Below are 20,884 nucleotides of genomic sequence, written 5' to 3'. Positions count from 1 at the left end.
TTGGGGAAAAAGTTGTGGGAATTTAATATTAACTACGTTTTTTATTTATTTGTGAAATTGAAAATATATAGTTCTAAGGTGAGTGTTTTTATTCCGATCTCTAGTGACGGTAAAACTTTCATAACAAGTTAAAGGTGAACACCACTCAAATGAAAAATGCTAATGTTATTTCCATGGCCTAAAATCAATCAATATGTGTGAACATGAGCTACTCTCTCAAAGCCAGAAACCAGAGAAGTAAGACTCAAACTTGTGATGTCATCAGGTTTAACTCTTTCACGGCACAGCACGACATAACCACACCACAGAAGGTTAACCCTTTCATTACCACACTACGGTTAACCGTCTAGTGGTAGTGAAAGGGTTAAAGTATATATATATTGTATCCAGACGAGCTATATTTTTATAGTAGTGGTCTCTGTTCTGAAACAAAATTGTACCTATGAACTCATCTATAAAACATTTCCCAATGAATTGTCTATGGAGCAGCTTCAGACTTTATATTTGAGGACATCACAGCATTTAGTTTTAGCGCACTCGTTTTTGTATTTGGGAGAGTTGCTTATTTCCACTGTCTTTAGACCAGAGGAATAACATGATGTATGACTTTTGAAATTGCGCGTAGTTTCCCTTTAACAAAACCCTAGCATTTCAAGTAAAGTTCCATTATTGCAGAATAAGCCATGGTAGTAAGTAAGCTGTTATGAAGACATGGAAGAGTCCTGGGAAGCTTTTGTATGTAATTTATTCTACGTAATGTCCTGTCTTTTATCTGGACCCGTCTGGAATAAAATTTGATTGAAGTCTGGTTCCTAAGACATCACATTTAGCTTAAGCGTAACATTTATCACATTGATAAATGAAACGAATTGACTTTTCAAATCTAGTCTGAGAAAAGACTGCTAACGAATGTCACGTGTCTGGGGGATTTCCAGTGGGCGGGGCTATGACGTTTTAGTAGGAGGGAGGGGGGGTTCTACAGTCACCGAAAATCTTATTAAAAAAAATCGGTGGTAGTCAATATTTATTTTGTGAGCTGGTTTACAACATAAAAAAATATCGAAACGTTCGTTTTTAGTGGTGACATCAAGAAATACTTGTGTTACAGTTATTACTTCCTGTAACGTAACCACTTGTCTGGAAAACTGCATTTTGAGATTTTGAGCCTCGGAGTTTTGTAGCGCGAGAACGAGATCATTGTATATAGCAATCAATTGATCAATCAAGCGTCAGCGTTTCCCCGGAGACATGCCCCTTCTCTAGCAGCGTCATCTGACCACGGGTGACACGCCCCTTCTCCACACGGGTTGCGGAAGTGTCTCCTGCTGTCAAAATCACATCTGTAAAAACTCACAGCAGTTCGTCGGCCTCCCGTTGTTTCGTATAACATATGTTAAACCATGGACCTCAGCTCGGAGACAACACAGAGGATACTCTCCAAGGTTGGTCGTTCATTGAACAATCTAGCGAAGGTTTAGGTTTGGAAATGAACGTTACAGCAGCTGTTTATCTGATTATCTTAGTTATGATGGTTGTTAGCTCAAGCGTGTCGTTGGTCACCTAACTTACATGCCAGCAGGAGAAACGGGTTGGACCAGTTCTTCAAAGATACCAGATACTTGTGAAGGAGCGAATCAGGTTTTCCAGGCTGTTCCTTAGGATACTCTTTTTGTATCACCAACAGTACTGTATTTGTAGATCTGGTATGTCATAAATGTATAGATGTAGCAGTACTGTCTATCTGTATGTATGTCATATATGTTATGATAGTAATTGAAAATGGGGGACCCTGATGTAAACAAGACGAAAGTCTTTCTCTGGTCTGCATCCCCTTAACAATTGTGTGTATTGAGCTGTACTGTACTGTACCCATTCTGCAATCTGTTAATACAATTATCAATCAATACTGGTAGAGCCTCAACAATTGATTGATTGAAAAGTTTATTAACAGATTGCAGAATGGGTACAGTACAGTACAGCTCAATACATACAATTGTTAAGGGGATGCAGACCTGAGAAAGACTTTCGTCTTGTTTCCATCAGGGTCCCCCATTTTCAATTCATCATAACCACACCTGGTTGCTGCTAATGTTGCAGCACAAACCCACGTCTGCTCTGTTAACTAGTGTCCTAGTTGAACGTTAGTTTACATGTCGTCTGTTTCTGCTCTCCATCCACAATATTGCCAAAGCAATGTAATATACAAACCATCGTATAGGATTAGATTAAAAAATGTATTATCATTGCAGCACAAGTACAGTACAATGAAACGAGAGACAAGTGCAAATGTAACAGTAAAGTGCAATAGTAATATACAATGTACAGGTGATTAAACTGGGTATAAAATATATAAATTAGTACTACTGAGTAATAGTGCTAATCAGACGTGTGTACAGAGTTGTGGTGTTAATATGTACAGTGATACAGGTATAAAGGGACTATAGTCGAGTCATACTGGCCAGCAGCAGTAATGGTATAGGCCTAATGCAGGTGACTTGGCTGGCTGTCATTCTGTTGTTAAGTTTTTCTTCTTCTACTGTTATGTGATATCAGTACAAATTCCACGTTGTCGCTGTTGAAGAGCTGGAGAAGATCCATCGTATTTACCCTGGGATGAAGCCGGTCACGGGCACATACAGTAAGTACATCTACAGCACATACAGTAAGCCTCCGCAACACGTCACAGTGTTTACATCTACAGCACATACAGTAAGCCTCCGCAACACGTCACAGTGTTTACATCTACAGCACATACAGTAAGCCTCCGCAACACGTCTCAATGTTTACATCTACAGCACATACAGTAACACGTCTCAATGTTTACATCTACAGCACATACAGTAACACGTCTCAATGTTTACATCTACGGCACATACAGTAAGCCTCCGCAACACGTCACAGTGTTTACATCTACCCTGGGTTCAGGCACATGTGGCACATTTTAAATATGCTGCTCCTTCATCCTGGAACAAGATACAGGAGGACCTAAAATTACCAGGACTGGTCACCCTCTGAGAATTTAAAGCCATTTTAAAATCCTACTAATTCAGTTCCCTCGGACAGTGCAACTGTGTTTGGTAACTTGCCTGTTTGATAACTTTCCTGAAATTGGAGCTTGCTGTCTGTATTTTATTGTGATGTTCTTTTTTTTTATGTTGAAACTGTCTGCTGCCTTGCTTGGCCAGATCGCTCTTGAAAAAGATATTTTAATCTCAATGATGCTTATCTGGTTAAATAAAGGATTTGATGATTGATTGACATGCAGTAAGCTTCCGCAACACGTCCCAGTGTTTAGATGAGTATTGGAGCTCATTTAGAACTCTGGACCTGACTGACCCACGCCTGTTGTTGGTTGTTTCAGCTTTCAGTGACGGTTCCCAGAAAGCTCTCCTGAAGTTGATCGGTAACCTACCGGTCAATTATGAAGGTAAGCCGGACCAAAAACACAGTCGTGATTTTTTTATTTTATTTTTTTTATTGGTCTTTTTCCCCCTCCATTTCCTCCGATTTTCTCCCATCCCAATGTTAGTCGTATGCCAATTCCCAGTCCCTTCCTGGTCGCTGCGCACTTACCCCCCACAGTCAGATCATCTGGGAGAGTGGAGGCTACCACGTGCTTCCTCCGACACACGTCCAGCCAATCACCGCTTCTTTTCACCTGGCAGCGCGGATTCTCATTGAGAGGGCGTAGCGTGTGGGAGGACCACACTATCCCCCTCAAGTCCAATCCGCGCTTAGCAGGCGCCCCGACCGAACTGTAGGAGTCGCTGTTTACAACGACCCGGACCCACCCCGCCAGCTTCTCCCACCCTCTAATACAGCCAATTGTATTAGTGCAGACGGCCAGCCAAGCTGGTGACAACCCCGGAGCTGTGAGCCGGATTCGAACAGGCGAATCCAGCTCACAGCTCCGGGGCTGGTGACGAACGCAATCTCCGCTCGGCCACCTAACCGCCCTAGAGTCGTGATTTTCTAATGCTGGCACTAGACATGTCCTCTTGGCGACTCATCTGTCACTGTAATGTTTTTATTTTCTTATGACTCATAGAACTGCATGATAGCATGTACAATAACTGTATATACCGTATATATACATTTATATATTCTGCATATATATTATAATCCTTCTATAAACCTACTTATAGACCTGTATATCACCCTGTATGATAGCATGTACAATAATGCTGAATGAATGAAAATAAACTTCATTCATTCATGCTGTATATATATATATATTTATTCTTACCATATATATATATTTATATATATATCTACGCACATCTGTCTGTACATACCTACATATAATCCTTGTTACATATCTGTAGATATTATATCTATACTATATCTGTACATATCCCTTACCTACTCTTACTAGTTACGCTGCTGGCCAGTATGACTTACTACCATAGTGTCTTTATACCTGTATCACTGTACATATTAATACTACAACTCTGTACATACATCTGATTAGCACTATTACTCAGTAGTACTAATTTATATATTTTATACCCAGTTTAATTACCTGTACATTGTATATCACTATTGCACTTTACTGTTACATTTGCACTCTGGTTGGTTGGACGTCAAACTTATTTTCGTTGTACTGTTACTTGTGCTGCAATGATGACGATACATTTTAATCTGATCTGAGGTCAGTGTAACGCTGCTGTGCTGATCCGAGGTCAGTGTAATGCTGCTGTTCTGACCATGACCTCTGACCTCTGACCTCCAGGCCGCTCCTACAACCTGCCCATTCAGCTGTGGCTGATGGACTCGTTCCCCTTCGCTCCCCCCATCTGCCTGCTGAGACCCACGAACACCATGGCCATCAGGGTGGGCCGGCACGTCGACGCCCGGGGACGCATCCACCTGCCTGGGCTACACAACTGGGACCACGTAAGCCTCTCTCACCATGAAGCCCCTTTCGTGACCGTGATGCACCGAGTGAATCCACAGTCACTTCCTAGTCCGTAGCAAACCAACCTATGTTGACCATGAAGGACTGGTTCTGCCCGAACCATTCGTTATACAAGTATCACAGAGAAAGTTCAAAGGTACTCACAGTTGCACGAGGGTTTCGGACAGAGATACGTGATGGTTTGAAAGCTCGGCGTTGCTAATAAACATTTAAAATATTTTTCATAAAAGTGTAAACATCACATTTTACTGCCCATACCTGTACCCCCCCTTCCCCCTCCCCCAATGCTGCTACGATGCCTGATTTTCCACCAAGGGGATCAATAAAGTAATATCTTATCTTATTTGAAGTCAGTCGGTCAGCATTGTAAGCTTGCATCACATCAGTCAGCGTTTTCTTACGTCTCTGCTGTTGTTTTGACAGCCCAAGTCGTCTGTGATCACTCAAGATTTCAAGATTTCAAGAGGTTTATTTATCACATACATACCAGGGCATACAGTGAAATGCGGGTGGCCATGCCCCCTTCGATTGTGCAAGAATACAATAGTAAATAAAATAAGTAGAACATGATAAAATAGACATGTTAAAAGTCCTGAGATAAATGCAATACGATGTTAGCTATGAATTAAAGGCATACACTACTATACAATACAGTTTTACTCTATGTCCCTATGCTATACTTGCTATTACTAACCATACTATCCAAGAACCACACAACAGTTCTTTCCTTTAAAGTGACCTATTTTTTTTCTCCTTCCTTTAAAAGTGTCCTTTTCTTATGTGTTTAAAGTGACCTGTCGTGCGTTTGTGTGTGAGCGAGTGCAGAATGTGTGTTGTGTGTGTGTCTTCATGTGTGCTTGTGTGTGTGTGTGGAGAGATCAGTGTTCAAACTCTGCTGTTGTTTCCACAGCCCAAGTCCTCTGTGATCTCGCTGCTGTCTGAGATGATCTCACAGTTTGAGGAGGAACCTCCGCTCTCGTCAAAAAGCACCGGAGAGATCAAAGACCCCCAGGAGCTGCTGGCCCTGGTCAACAACCTTCAGATGAACGACGGTACGACATGTTCAGATTAACAGCTGTTTTTTAACGATGAAGGAAGCCTGTACCTTTTACCTAGTCTGTCTACCAATATCTGAAATGAAAAAAATAAAATCTAACCCTAACTAACCTTACTGTCATGCACTTGTCCTAATAAACTAACCTACACTGTAGCACTCAACACTTTGATGAACATTGTTACTCAGCTGATAGAGTTGTGCCCTTCCTGATGACTTGTTGTACAGAACTTGTACGTCGCTTTGGATAAACGCGTCAGCTAAATTACTCCAATGTAAATGTAAAATGTAAATGTACCATGTACCTGACATATAGTCTATCTACCATGTACCTGACACATAGAGTCTGTCTACCATGTACCTGACACATAGCATGTGTCAGGTACATGGTAGATAGACAGAGATGAGTACTTATTGGTGTTCTATTATATACAGTCGAGTACTTCTTAGTGTTCTACTATGTAGAGTTGAGTACTTCTTAGTGTTCTACTATGTAGAGTTGAGTACTTCTTAGTGTTCTATGTAGAGTTTAGTACTGTACTTCTTGTGTTGTACTCTTTTGCTTAAACCTGAGTGGTTTTCTAAAGGAGTACTCCGACTCCAACTTGAGTCAAATTGAACTGAAGTAACAGTACTTCCACTTGAGTAATGCATAACAAATATCACTGCTATTTCCACCTCTGTATGTAACGGTATGATGGTTTATCAGCAGTTGAGTAATCTCTGTCTAAATCTCATTTTAACTTTAGGCGGAGTTCGACATCACGATCAACCGACAAACAAAGTCTCAGTTATTGGAGGAGGAGACTTAGGGATGGCAACCGTGATGAGCATCTTGGCCAAGGTTCATAACTTTATCATCACATACAGTAGCTGTTAGAACATAGTACATTCAAATACATTGATATAACAAGGTTCATAACTTTATCCTCACATAGCTGTTTGAACATAGTACATTAAAATACATTGATATAACAAGGTTCATAACTTTATCCTCACATACAGTAGCTGTTTGAACATAGTACATTAAAATACATTGATAAGGTTCATAACTTTATCATCACATAGCTGTTTGAACATAGTACATTAAATTACATTGATAAGGTTCATAACTTTATCCTCACATAGCTGTTTGAACATAGTACATAAAAATACATTGATATAACAAGGTTCATAACTTTATCATCACATAGCTGTTTGAACATAGTACATTAAAATACATTGAGGTTCATAACGTTATCATCACATAGCTGTTTGAACATAGTACATAAAAATACATTGATATAACAAGGTTCATAACTTTATCATCCCATAGCTGTTTGAACATAGTATGTTAAAAATTACATTGATATAACAAGAAATGTACATTTCCTTCTGTTAACGTGATTAAGTTGAATAATTGTATGTCTCATCACTGCAGGGCAAAGTGGATCAACTTGTTTTCATAGACGTAGCTGATGCAAAATGTGTAACTAAAGGTGGAGCTGGTGATCTAGAGATCTTCAAACTGCCCAAGGTTCAAGTAGCAAAAGGTATTTGTCTGTCGGTCTTATGATAACGGGTCACACAGTATTGATTAATCATAGGTTGTATAACATAACATTGTAGTTATGATCTATTTCATTCTGGTTACTGTTAACTTCCTCCCCTCTCCCCTCTTCTCTCTTCTCCCCTCCCCCTCTCCCCTCCTCTAGATCTGTCTGCCTCTGCCGGTTCCAGGGTTGTCGTGGTGACGGCGAACGCGTGGAGCAGCGAGTCTTCCTACGTGAGCGTGGTCCAGTCCAACGTAGACCTGTACCGAGGCCTCATCCCCAGCCTCGTCCACCTCAGCCCAGAGGCCGTGCTGCTCATCGCCTCCCAGCCAGGTGAGAACTCTGCAGGCTAGCATGTATAATAATAGTGCTGTATATACACATCTATATATTTATATTTACCACATATATATACAGTATATATATATATCTGTCTGAATAAACCTGCATAACCCATAGAACTCTGTATGGTAGCATGTACAATAGGGCTGTATATACACATTTATATATTTACCACACATATATACAGTATATATATCTGTCTGAATAAACCTGCATAACTCATAGGATTCCCCAAAAAACTTTGAATACACAAATGTGGCTGGGGGAACTGATTCACTCAGCATGAATGGACTATAGGTCAATAAAAACAATACACACACAAAAAACAAAGAATTTTTTTTTCTTTAGATTATAATCGATTCTAACATTTTCAAATCGATGCAGTTGAAACGTCACATTAGAATCGATGCATTTCGATTAATCGATGCATCGTTACACCCCTAGTAGATACTATATCTACAGTAGATCTGTACACATCCCTTACCTGTACATTGTATATCACTGTTGCACTTTACTGCTACATTTGCACTCTGGTTGGATGCCAAACTTCTTTTCGTTATACTGTACTTGTGCTGCATGATGACAATACATTTGAATCTAATCTAATTCACTCACTCATTCACGATCAAACAAACACGTGTGTTCCTTCAGTGCCTCTCGCCGCTGTCAAGCAAAAAACATTGATCTCCAATTTTGATTTAAAATCTTGTCTTATGTTGTAAGTAAGTTCCTACGGACCGTGACACCCATTAAATCCCCAGTGTAGAACTTCAAACATAACGGCGACAGTGTCTCAGGAGGTAGAGCGGTCGTCTGGTAATCCGGAGGTTCCCGGTTCAATTCCCGCTCTAGATTCACAGAGTGAATGGGTAAAATGTGACGAAACAAAATTGTAAAGCGCTTTGGATAAAAAGCTGCTATATATAAATTAGGGCTGCACGATTAATCGTTTTTTAATCGAAATCGCGATTTGGAATGATGCAATTATCAAATCGCCAAGCCTGCAAAAAAAAAAAAAAAAATTTTTTTTTTAAATATATTTAACCAGGAAGTCCCATTGAGATACAAGATCTCCTTTGCAAGGTAGACCTGGCCAAGATGACAGCAATAACATTTGCAATACATCACACAGCAATAAAATGTGTGATACATCACACAAGAACATAATAAATGTGCATGTATACAATACATCACATGTAAACACAAAGCAGAATAGTCTACATGATAGTAAAAGTGTATAATACAGGGTAATACAGTAATTTTGCAGTTGGGACCCGACTACAGAAAGCAGCAACATGCTTCTTGTAATTTTTTTTTTAAATATGTTATAATCGCATCGCAAATCGCAATCGCAATATCTGTCAGAATAATCGCAATTAGATTATTTCCCAAAATCGTGCAGCCCTAATATAAATGCAGCCATTTACCATCGACCATAACATGCGTCAGCCTGAATGAGATCCATTCCAGAAAAGTGTCTCTTTCGGAGATCTGTATTGTACGTTATATCATATTACATTATATAATCGTATTATAATTAATTTGTATATTATATTAAACTATATATATACTATTATATTATGGTACTATATTATATTGTATATATCATGTACTATATATCTCATATCACATTATATATGTGTTGTATACACTATTATATACTGCAGGTATACTATACTGTAATGTGTACTATATGTATGTAAATAAATGTAAAGACCTAAGTCTTCAGGGGGAGGGCCCGACAAGCCTAGTGCTTCTCCCTTCAGCCCTTTTCGGACAATTGGACAATGCTGCAATAGCAGCTGGTAAAACGTTGCCGATTTATGGGATGACCGTTGTTATGTGTCCAAAACCCGAAATAAAAAATAACTGAACTGAACTGAACTAAATTGAGGTAATTCCTCTGGACAGCGGATTGGTCTCCAGCCGTCGTCACAACGTCTCTGTCTGTCCCTCTGTCCCTCCCTCCCCCAGTGGACGTCATGACCCACGTGGCCTGGAGACAGAGCGGCCTGCCCCCCGCGCGGGTCATCGGGACGGGCTGTAACCTGGACACGGAGAGACTCTGTCACGTCCTGGACATCAACCTGAACATCCACAAGCAGGCCTGGGTCATAGGGGAGCTCTCTGACAATAAAGGTAAACGGTGACCCCTCCCCCTCTGGAAGGGTCTCCACTGCCTGCACCCTAGGCCCTAGTTACCCAGACTGTACGAACTTTGAACTCTGTTGCCTAGACTCAATTCATACATCATCATCATCATCATCAAACCTTTATTTGAATAGGCAGGTTAGTTAAGAACAAGTTCTTATTTTCAATAACGGCCTATTTGGCGGGTAAAAAGCCCCCTAGGGGAAAGGGGATCAAGTCAAGTCAAGTCAAGTCAAGAGTTTTAATTGTCACGGCATACAGGTATACAATGAAATGCGGGTGGTCTTGCCCGCAACGATGTGCAATACAGTGGTACATATAATAGAATCAAAAGAAGAAAACAACATTGTGCAGTAACAGGTAGCAGGTAACATGGAGTGACATCTCGGTATTAAATAAAAATAAAACACAAAGGAACATTAATAAAAAGGCAGGACATGCATACAGAGCAACAACAACGGACAGACAACAATACAGTACCTACCTACTGCTTTTCACTGTCTACAACTGTCCTACACTGTAACCATAGTAGGGCTGTCCCCGACTAAGGATTTGGATGGTCGACTATGATTGGCCAAAATGTGCCGTTAGTCACATATTGGTCGACAAAAAAAATATATATATATATAATTTGTTTTTTCTTTTTTTGTATCATTCCATTTGGGCTGTGGGGGTGCTTAATGTCTGAAGGAGTCGACGGAAGGCTTCCTGTCCTCTGCAAAAGCATGCAATTGGTCCACTGATGGATACATCTTGATATTTGTCTAGTCTAGTGTGTTCATTAGATGGGTGAAATCCTCTTTCAGTGCCTCCTGTGCCTGTTTTCGTAGGCAGTTAGCCTCTGGTATGCGTGCCATTAGCGTTAGCCACGCTTCTAGACCTCTTTTCTTTTGGAAAGAATGATAAAAATAATAAATATATATATATTTTTTAATATATTCGACTAAGAGGTTGGCCAGTCGACTACGGCTCCTTTCGACCGATTAGTCGACTAATAGGGGTCAGCCCTAAACCATAGTAATCATAACTACCTACCTCATACTATAATAATCTAACCTGACCTCTCGACCTGTAACCAGGTCCACTGTTAGTGTTGTTAACCTGAGGAACGTCTGTTAACCTGAGGAACGTCTATTAACCTGAGGAACCTCACGTCTTGCCGCTGTTTCAGTTGCGGTGATGAGCAACATCGGAACCCAACACCCAGAGCTGGCCTCAGGCTCCACCTCCAAGCCCCTGCTGGACAGGTAGAGAACTACAGCTTCACAGACACACTTATTTAATGGAATGATTTATATCACATTATGTTCATATTTTTATATTCAGATCAAATTTGATTGCCTATATGTATTATGTCTTTCTTCTATTATCCTGCACCCCCCCCCCCTGTGCTGCTATGATGCCTGAATTTCCCCCCAAGATCTTTATGTCAGATCTGCTGTTGTTGGAGATCATTTAATCTGCACAGAATTACGACAGGTGTTGTTTGATTGTAAGAATGATAAAGAGCCTGATCATCATATCAGTACGTTGGACTTAAGAGAAACCTTTTAATGTCGACAGGGAATTAGTTTTTCAGCATAAAAGCACAATTTAAACTGCATTCAATAGCAGAATGAATCTATAGTAACAGCATTACAATAACCCCATACTTGAGAGTGGTAGTAGTGCAGGAGAACAGAGTGAAGTGGAGTGTTGCCAGGAGAATGACGACAGTTCAGGAGTTCTTCCAACATGGAAGTCGAGGTCCTTTCAAACAGCTCCGTTTCCTATTGTCATGATTACTGGAGCACAGTACTGTATATAGAAGTGGTGTTGAGAGAAACCGTTTCAAACCCTGTTGATGATGTTTTATTAAAGCTTTTATTTAACTAAGAAAGTCACATTGAGATTAAAACCTCTTTTTACAATTGAGACCTGGTCGAAGCAGATCAGATCAGAACACAATCACAAAGATGAGACGAGACTTGCAGCAGCATTTCTGACTGTAGAATGTTGAGCAATGAACATGAGGTAGTAATGTTACATCCAAAATGGATCTATTGTTTTTTTCTGAACAACATTCCTTCATTTGTGTTTGTGCAGAGGGCTTGAGATGATGAAGCATCAGGGTCAGAGGTCGTGGTCTGTAGGGCTGTCAGTCGCTGACATCACCTACAGCATCCTGACGGACATGAAGAAGATCCACTCCGTCTCTACCCTAGCTCAGGTAAACTAGATCCACTCCGTCTCTACCCTAGCTCAGGTAAACTAGATCCACTCTGTCTCTACCCTAGCTCAGGTAAACTAGATCCACTCCGTCTCTACCCTAGGGGTGGGACGATACATCGATCCAGATCGATACATCGATGTAATTATCAACAATCGAATCGGATCGATGCGATGTAATAAGATCGATTCATATCGATACTCTTATTTTGAAAATCCTGTGGCGAGTCTCATATCCGCCCAAGAACAACAGCAGTAGCTCCGTGTGTGTAGACGTTACAGCATAGCATTCTCCCTTTCTGTGTGTGTGTGTGTGCGCGTCTTTGGAAAGACCAGATGAGGTCAGAGGAGTTTGATGTTTAAATGTTATTTAAACATAAACAATATAATACATAATAAATGTAGGCCTATACATTTACATTTACATATACATATACATGATCATGCAACATCAACAAATTGTTGTAGGAACGGTTTGGGAGAGGGAGGTTGTGAGTTTTGAGTTCCAAAAAATTTAGCTTAAAGTTTAAAGCTCAATATATAAAAACGTGGCACTTTACAGTGAACAGGAGGTCTATTTGTATTAAAAACAATAGATTGATTTTCCTTTAAATGTCTGGAAGAGCTCAAAAATACAAATGTCAAATGATATTTTCATTACCTTTTTTTTGTTGATCTAAATGTTACTGATTGTGTTAAATGGGCATATGATATCATCTCATATCGATCGCAGGCACCTGAATCTAATCGTATCGTATTGTATCGTGAGAGACTTTGTGATATCGGCAAATATCGTATCGTTGTCCAAAGAATCGATATCGTATCGTATCATGATGAAACTGGTGATTCCCACCCCTACTCTACCCTAGCTCAGGTAAACTAGATCCACTCTGTCTCTACCCTAGCTCAGGTAAACTAGATCCACTCTGTCTCTACCCTAGCTCAGGTAAACTAGATCCACTGTGTCTCTACCCTAGCTCAGGTAAACTAGATCCACTCTGTCTCTACCCTAGCTCAGGTAAACTAGATCCACTCTGTCTCTACCCTAGCTCAGGTAAACTAGATCCACTCTGTCTCTACCCTAGCTCAGATAAACTAGATCCACTCTGTCTCTACCCTAGCTCAGGTAAACTTAGATCCACTCTGTCTCTACCCTAGCTCAGGTAAACTAGATCCACTCTGTATCTACCCTAGCTCAGGTAAACTAGATCCACTCTGTATCTACCCTAGCTCAGGTAAACTAGATCCACTCTGTCTCTACCCTAGCTCAGGTAAACTAGATCCACTGTCTCTACCCTAGCTCAGGTAAACTAGATCCACTCTGTCTCTACTCTAGCTCAGGTAAACTAGATCCACTCTGTCTCTACCCTAGTGCAGGTAAACTAGATCCACTCTGTCTCTACCCTAGCTCAGGTAAACTAGATCCACTCTGTCTCTACCCTAGCTCAGGTAAACTAGATCCACTCTGTCTCTACCCTAGCTCAGGTAAACTAGATCCACTCTGTCTCTACCCTAGCTCAGGTAAACTAGATCCGCTCTGTCTCTACCCTAGCTCAGGTAAACTAGATCCACTCTGTCTCTACCCTAGCTCAGGTAAACTAGATCCACTCTGTATCTACCCTAGCTCAGGTAAACTAGATCCACTCTGTCTGTCTCTACCCTAGCTCAGGTAAACTAGATCCACTCTGTCTCTACCCTAGCTCAGGTAAACTAGATCCACTCTGTCTCTACCCTAGCTCAGGTAAACTAGATCCACCCTGTCTCTACCCTAGCTCAGGTAAACTAGATCCACTCTGTCTCTACCCTAGCTCAGGTAAACTAGATCCACTCTGTCTCTACCCTAGCTCAGGTAAACTAGATCCACTCTGTCTCTACCCTAGCTCAGGTAAACTAGATCCACTGTGTCTCTACCCTAGCTCAGGTAAACTAGATCCACTCTGTATCTACCCTAGCTCAGGTAAACTAGATCCACTCTGTCTCTACCCTAGCTCAGGTAAACTAGATCCACTCTGTCTCTACCCTAGTGCAGGTAAACTAGATCCACTCTGTATCTACCCTAGCTCAGGTAAACTAGATCCACTCTGTCTCTACCCTAGCTCAGGTAAACTAGATCCACTCTGTATCTACCCTAGCTCAGGTAAACTAGATCCACTCTGTCTCTACCCTAGCTCAGGTAAACTAGATCCACTCTGTCTCTACCCTAGCTCAGGTAAACTAGATCCACTCTGTCTCTACCCTAGCTCAGGTAAACTAGATCCACTCTGTATCTACCCTAGCTCAGGTAAACTAGATCCACTCTGTCTCTACCCTAGCTCAGGTAAACTAGATCCACTCTGTCTCTACCCTAGCTCAGGTAAACTAGATCCACTCTGTCTCTACCCTAGCTCAGGTAAACTAGATCCACTGTGTCTCTACCCTAGCTCAGGTAAACTAGATCCACTGTGTCTCTACCCTAGCTCAGGTAAACTAGATCCACTCTGTCTCTACCCTAGCTCAGGTAAACTAGATCAACTCTCTACCCTAGCTCAGGTAAACTAGATCCACTCTGTCTCTACCCTAGCTCAGGTAAACTAGATCCACTCTGTCTCTACCCTAGCTCAGGTAAACTAGATCCACTCTGTCTCTACCCTAGCTCAGGTAAACTAGATCCACTCTGTCTCTACCCTAGCTCAGGTAAACTAGATCCACTCTGTCTCTACCCTAGCTCAGGTAAACTAGATCCACTCTGTCTCTACCCTAGCTCAGGTAAACTAGATCCACTCTGTCTCTACCCTAGTGCAGGTAAACTAGATCCACTCTGTATCTACCCTAGCTCAGGTAAACTAGATCCACTCTGTATCTACCCTAGCTCAGGTAAACTAGATCCACTCTGTATCTACCCTAGCTCAGGTAAACTAGATCCACTCTGTCTCTACCCTAGCTCAGGTAAACTAGATCCACTCTGTCTCTACCCTAGTGCAGGTAAACTAGATCCACTCTGTATCTACCCTAGCTCAGGTAAACTAGATCCACTCTGTATCTACCCTAGCTCAGGTAAACTAGATCCACTCTGTCTCTACCCTAGCTCAGGTAAACTAGATCCACTCTGTCTCTACCCTAGCTCAGGTAAACTAGATCCACTCTGTCTCTACCCTAGCTCAGGTAAACTAGATCCACTCTGTCTCTACCCTAGCTCAGGTAAACTAGATCCGCTCTGTCTCTACCCTAGCTCAGGTAAACTAGATCCACTGTCTCTACCCTAGCTCAGGTAAACTAGATCCACTCTGTCTCTACCCTAGCTCAGGTAAACTAGATCCACTGTCTCTACCCTAGCTCAGGTAAACTAGATCCACTCTGTCTCTACCCTAGCTCAGGTAAACTAGATCCACTCTGTCTCTACCCTAGCTCAGGTAAACTAGATCCACCCTGTCTCTACCCTAGCTCAGGTAAACTAGATCCACTCTGTCTCTACCCTAGCTCAGGTAAACTAGATCCACTCTGTCTCTACCCTAGCTCAGGTCAACTAGATCCACTCTGTCTCTACCCTAGCTCAGGTAAACTAGATCCACTCTGTCTCTACCCTAGCTCAGGTAAACTAGATCCACTCTGTCTCTACTCTAGCTCAGGTCAACTAGATCCACTCTGTCTCTACCCTAGCTCAGGTAAACTAGATCCACTCTGTCTCTACCCTAGCTCAGGTCAACTAGATCCACTCTGTCTCTACCCTAGCTCAGGTCAACTAGATCCACTCTCTCTACCCTAGCTCAGGTCAACTAGATCCACTCTGTCTCTACCCTAGCTCAGGTCAACTAGATCCACTCTGTCTCTACCCTAGCTCAGGTAAACTAGATCCACTCTGTCTCTACTCTAGCTCAGGTAAATTAGATCCACTCTGTCTCTACTCTAGCTCAGGTAAACTAGATCCACTCTGTCTCTACCCTAGCTCAGGTAAACTAGATCCACTCTGTCTCTACCCTAGCTCAGGTAAAACTAGATCCACTCTGTCTCTACCCTAGCTCAGGTAAACTAGATCCACTCTGTATCTACCCTAGCTCAGGTAAACTAGATCCACTCTGTCTCTACCCTAGCTCAGGTAAACTAGATACACTCTGTCTCTACCCTAGCTCAGGTAAACTAGATCCGCTCTGTCTCTACCCTAGCTCAGGTAAACTAGATCCACTCTGTCTCTACCCTAGCTCAGGTAAACTAGATCCGCTCTGTCTCTACCCTAGCTCAGGTCAACTAGATCCACTCTGTCTCTACCCTAGCTCAGGTAAACTAGATCCACTCTGTCTGTCTCTACCCTAGCTCAGGTAAACTAGATCCACTCTGTCTCTACCCTAGCTCAGGTAAACTAGATCCACTGTGTCTCTACCCTAGCTCAGGTAAACTAGATCCACTCTGTCTCTACCCTAGCTCAGGTAAACTAGATCCACTCTGTCTCTACCCTAGCTCAGGTAAACTAGATCCACTCTGTCTCTACCCTAGCTCAGGTAAACTAGATCCACTCTGTCTCTACCCTAGCTCAGGTAAACTAGATCCACTCTGTCTCTACCCTAGCTCAGGTAAACTAAATCCACTCTGTCTCTACCCTAGCTCAGGTAAACTAGATCCGCTCTGTCTCTACCCTAGCTCAGGTAAACTGGATCCACTGTCTCTACCCTAGCTCAGGTAAACTAGATCCACTCTCTCTACCCTAGCTCAGGTAAACTGGATCCACACTGTCTCTACCCTAGCTCAGGTAAACTAGATCCACTCTGTCTCTACCCTAGCTCAGGTAAACTAGATCCACTGTGTCTCTACCCTAGCTCAGGTAAACTAGATCAACTCTCTACCCTAGCTCAGGTAAACTAGATCCACTCTGTCTCTACCCTAGCTCAGGTAAACTAGATCCACTCTGTCTCTACCCTAGCTCAGGTAAACTAGATCCACTCTGTCTCTACCCTAGCTCAGGTAAACTAGATCCACTCTGTCTCTACCCTAGCTCAGGTAAACTAGATCCACTCTGTCTCTACCCTAGCTCAGGTAAACTAGATCAACTCTCTACCCTAGCTCAGGTAAACTAGATCCACTCTGTCTCTACCCTAGCTCAGGTAAACTAGATCCACTCTGTCTCTACCCTAGCTCAGGTAAACTAGATCCACTCTGTCTCTACCCTAGCTCAGGTAAACTAGATCCACTCTGTCTCTACCCTAGCTCAGGTAAACTAGATCCACTCTGTCTCTACCCTAGCTCAGGTAAACTAGATCCACTCTGTCTCTACCCTAGCTCAGGTAAACTACATCCTCTACTCTGTCTGTGTTCTAGGGTTGGGGGGGCATCGGCTCCGAGGTGTTCCTCAGTCTCCCCTGCATGCTGGGGGCGGCCGGCTCCATCCGTCTAGCGGGAGTGTCTCTGGGACAAGAGGACGACTCCAAACTGAAGGACAGTGTCTCCTCCCTCTCCGGCCTGATGACCAAGCTCCGGTTGTGACTCCTCCCTCTCCGGCCAAGCTCCGGTTGTGACTCCTCCCTCTCCGGCCTGATGGCCAAGCTCCGGTTGTGACTCCTCCCTCTCCGGTTGTGACTCCTCCTCCTCCTGCTCTGGATACAAACAACTGAACTCACCTGAAGAAACGCCGCCCACTTGACTTGACAAGGTTGTCCTCCAATCAGCAGGATGGTTATGATATAAAGTTAGGGTTATGGTGAGCTTATCAGAAAGGTATGCGTCTCCCATGTGAGCGTCCTGGGTTTGTTTCCCAGCAGGGGAACTCAAATGTTTTCTGAAAACGTTAAGTTTAAAATATATATATATATATGTACTTATTTGTAAATACATCAATATATTACTTATGGCTAAAACATAACGTACATAAACATGGTACCGTTACAATAATTGCTCAAATGTTAATACGCCATGCAGTAGGGGTGTAACGGTACACAGAAGCCACGGTACGGTACGGTACGTACCTCGGTTTTGAAGTCACGGTTCGGTACGGTACGGGTTTTCGGTACAGTGGGGGAAAGTTTGGCTTTCCATGTTCCACTCGGGGGTGATGTAGTGTGCAGTAACTAATTGTACTTGTAGGGCTGTCAAGTGTCAACGAATATTCTATATTGAAAGAAATTAATAATCGACTTGTAAATTTTTTTTAAATAATTATATTAGATTGTGAAAAAAACAGCCCCTGGTGGGCGGTCGTTAGTGGTTAACATACCGTTGTATTCGTTCGGTACACTACACAGCCGTTTGGTACAGTACGGTACACACTGAAACGGTTCGGTACAGATACATGTACCTTTACACCCCTACCACGCAGTGATGTTGAGGCTTGTGATCTCATCTTCTAACACGCAGACACTCCAGTCACCAAAACAGGAAACCGCTTTTCTTTTGTAGCAAGAAATCAAAAAAAAATTATTTACTCCCAATTTTCTTTTTCGTTTGCCAAAGATCTATCCATGTGTTTATGATTACGCATTTACCTGTGATATGTAGATTTTGCAACTTTGCACAGACTCATCTTTACCCAAAAATATCTGCCCTAAATTAAGGTGTGGATTAAATAATGCAGCTTAGAGCAGGACTGCTGCTCCGTGATGCAGGGTGCCGTAGCTGACATTCAGGGTGCCATAAATATTCAGGGTGCCATAGATGACATTCAGGGTGCCGTAGATAACATTCAGGGTGCCATAGATGATATTCAGGGTGCCATAGATAACATTCAGGGTGCCAGAGATGATATCCAGGGTGCCGTAGATGACATTCAGGGTGCCATAGATAACATTCAGGGTGCCAGAGATGATATTCAGGGTGCCGTAGATGATATTCAGGGTGCCGTAGATGACATTCAGGGTGCCATAGATAACATTCAGGGTGCCAGAGATGATATTCAGGGTGCCGTAGATGACATTCAGGGTGCCGTAGATAACATTCAGGGTGCCAGAGATGACATTCAGGGTGCCAGAGATAATATGCAGGGTGCCAGAGATAATATGCAGGGTGCCAGAGATAACATTCAGGGTGCCGTAGATAACATTCAGGGTGCCGTAGATAACATTCAGGGTGCCAGAGATGATATCCTTGAAAGGTGGAGGCCTGATCATATACCTTAATGCTATTTGCACTTTTATACTTACCAAATAAAACATAGCTATTAAAGTGCCTTATTTAACATGCCTTTGCTGTTATGGAGTTTATTTTGATGTCTTTTATTTGTATGTCTTTAAAAGGACAATGCACACTAACGGCTGGGACTGTGATTCATGTAAGATACTAATGTGTGTGTGTGTGGGGAATAAATATTTGATTGTAGTGTTTTTCTTGTGTTTATGTGGAAGAAAGATCACAGATGATCATGGCTTGTCTTTTATAAAAGTAGATACGGCAGTAGAACCGGTGGTCTCAGTCTTAAGCAACACCGAATGGAAGCAGACTCTACATGAAGACTTAAGAGTAGAGGTACTGTAACTGAGGGGTACAATTCCCTGACTGTATTAATCAAGTACTGATATCATTAATCACTACAGTCTATGTACTCCTGGCCAATACTGTACATAAGTATTATTAGATTAGAACACTCCAACAATAACACGGTTTTCCACACAAAATACTCGGTTAGAATATTTATTACATCAAAGGGAATATTGTTACATTACTTAGTTGCGCTTATAAGGCAAATAGAATGTGCATAGGCGAGTCAATAGTGAATATTAAGTAATTATCTAGGGATCTTCTGGGAAAGGGTGTACTACCGGTTGTAAGCCAGCAGAGGGGGCCAAAGCTCTATGCAAGTCCAGGGTTCAAGGAGGCGATGTCACCCCTGGGTGGTCAGCGGGGAGAGGCAGCCTGATCCCAGGGTGCGCGCCTTGCAGGTGAAGGTAGAAGCCGTGGAGCCTCTGGTTCGACAGAGACTGGCTTGAGTGTTGTCCCCACGGGCACGTGGATCCCACAGCAGTGGGTGTAGTCGGTTCTCTGCTTCCAGCGGCTTAGTGAAGAATGAAGAATAATAATCCTTGCCGGAGAGGTGGCACTGCGGGCGGGGTGTAAATCCCCTGTGGTGCTGCTGCTCCGGTGTAAATCCTCCGGTGCGGTAATGCACGGTTAAACTTGACGTTACTATACTATTAGCACGGGCAATAAGTGCTCTATGTCGACGCACAATTACTCACTCCACGTGGTCTTTGACTCGTAATGAAGGTTTACTAATGGATAGCGAACGATACGACAAACAGACGTATTAGGATAACACGAGACTATCTTGGGGCGATGCGAGCCCTGCTCTGCCCACGTTGCGTAGTGGGTGAGACGTTGCTTGGATAACTGAACCAGACTGAACTGAAGGTGAACTGAAGAGGAACTGCAAGGGGGGTTCTGTATTCGCCGCGCTATATTTATATGTGCAGGGGGTAAACGATGGTGCCAGCCTGCTCACTGTCTCGTAGCCTTGGGCGAAAGCGGGCATGTTTGGGCAAGTCCTGGCGGTAGCTTTCAAGTCAGCTCGAGGGGGGGTATGGCGCTGGCGCCTAGGGGTCGCTTCCAATAGGAGAACGAATATTATGGTCTGTCCTGTAGACTAAAGGGATATTCAGTGCATATTGTACAAGGAATATACAGGGGATATCAAACGATATGCAGATATTATACATGGGATCTCAGGCAATAAATATATATATTCGGTTTAATCTGACCCTTTGTAACAGCCGCCCCCTAATTAGT

At 42.5% G+C, this 20,884-nt stretch overlaps 1 protein-coding gene across 1 annotated transcript; it reads left to right on the top strand.

Moving 5' to 3' along the window:
• The first annotated feature begins 1,315 nt into the window (after positions 1–1,315).
• uevld (UEV and lactate/malate dehyrogenase domains) lies at positions 1,316–19,480 on the top strand. Its single transcript, XM_084334356.1, has 12 exons — positions 1,316–1,442; positions 2,554–2,638; positions 3,362–3,427; positions 4,733–4,896; positions 5,829–5,970; positions 6,722–6,816; positions 7,393–7,504; positions 7,667–7,837; positions 9,821–9,985; positions 11,169–11,244; positions 12,083–12,206; positions 17,492–19,480. The coding sequence occupies exons 1-12, from the start codon at positions 1,401–1,403 to the stop codon at positions 17,654–17,656; spliced, it is 1,407 nt and encodes a 468-aa protein (XP_084190482.1). The 5' UTR covers positions 1,316–1,400; the 3' UTR covers positions 17,657–19,480.
• Positions 19,481–20,884: the final 1,404 nt, after the last annotated feature.

The sequence above is a fragment of the Notolepis coatsorum genome, assembly GCF_963971535.1.
Source record: "Notolepis coatsorum genome assembly, chromosome: 18".
In the NCBI taxonomy this organism is placed as follows: Eukaryota; Metazoa; Chordata; class Actinopteri; order Aulopiformes; family Paralepididae; genus Notolepis; species Notolepis coatsorum.
The sequence above is the reverse complement of the archived record's forward strand: the minus strand, read 5'-3'. Positions and strand labels throughout refer to the sequence as shown.

Excerpts from the sequence above, each read along its gene's own strand:
- uevld (XM_084334356.1), top strand. The coding sequence starts at position 1,401 with ATGGACCTCAGCTCGGAGACAACACAGAGGATACTCTCCAAG. Across the intron at positions 7,838-9,820 it reads GCTCATCGCCTCCCAGCCAG|TGGACGTCATGACCCACGTG; the intron begins GTGAGAACTCTG and ends TCCCTCCCCCAG. Across the intron at positions 12,207-17,491 it reads CCGTCTCTACCCTAGCTCAG|GGTTGGGGGGGCATCGGCTC; the intron begins GTAAACTAGATC and ends TCTGTGTTCTAG.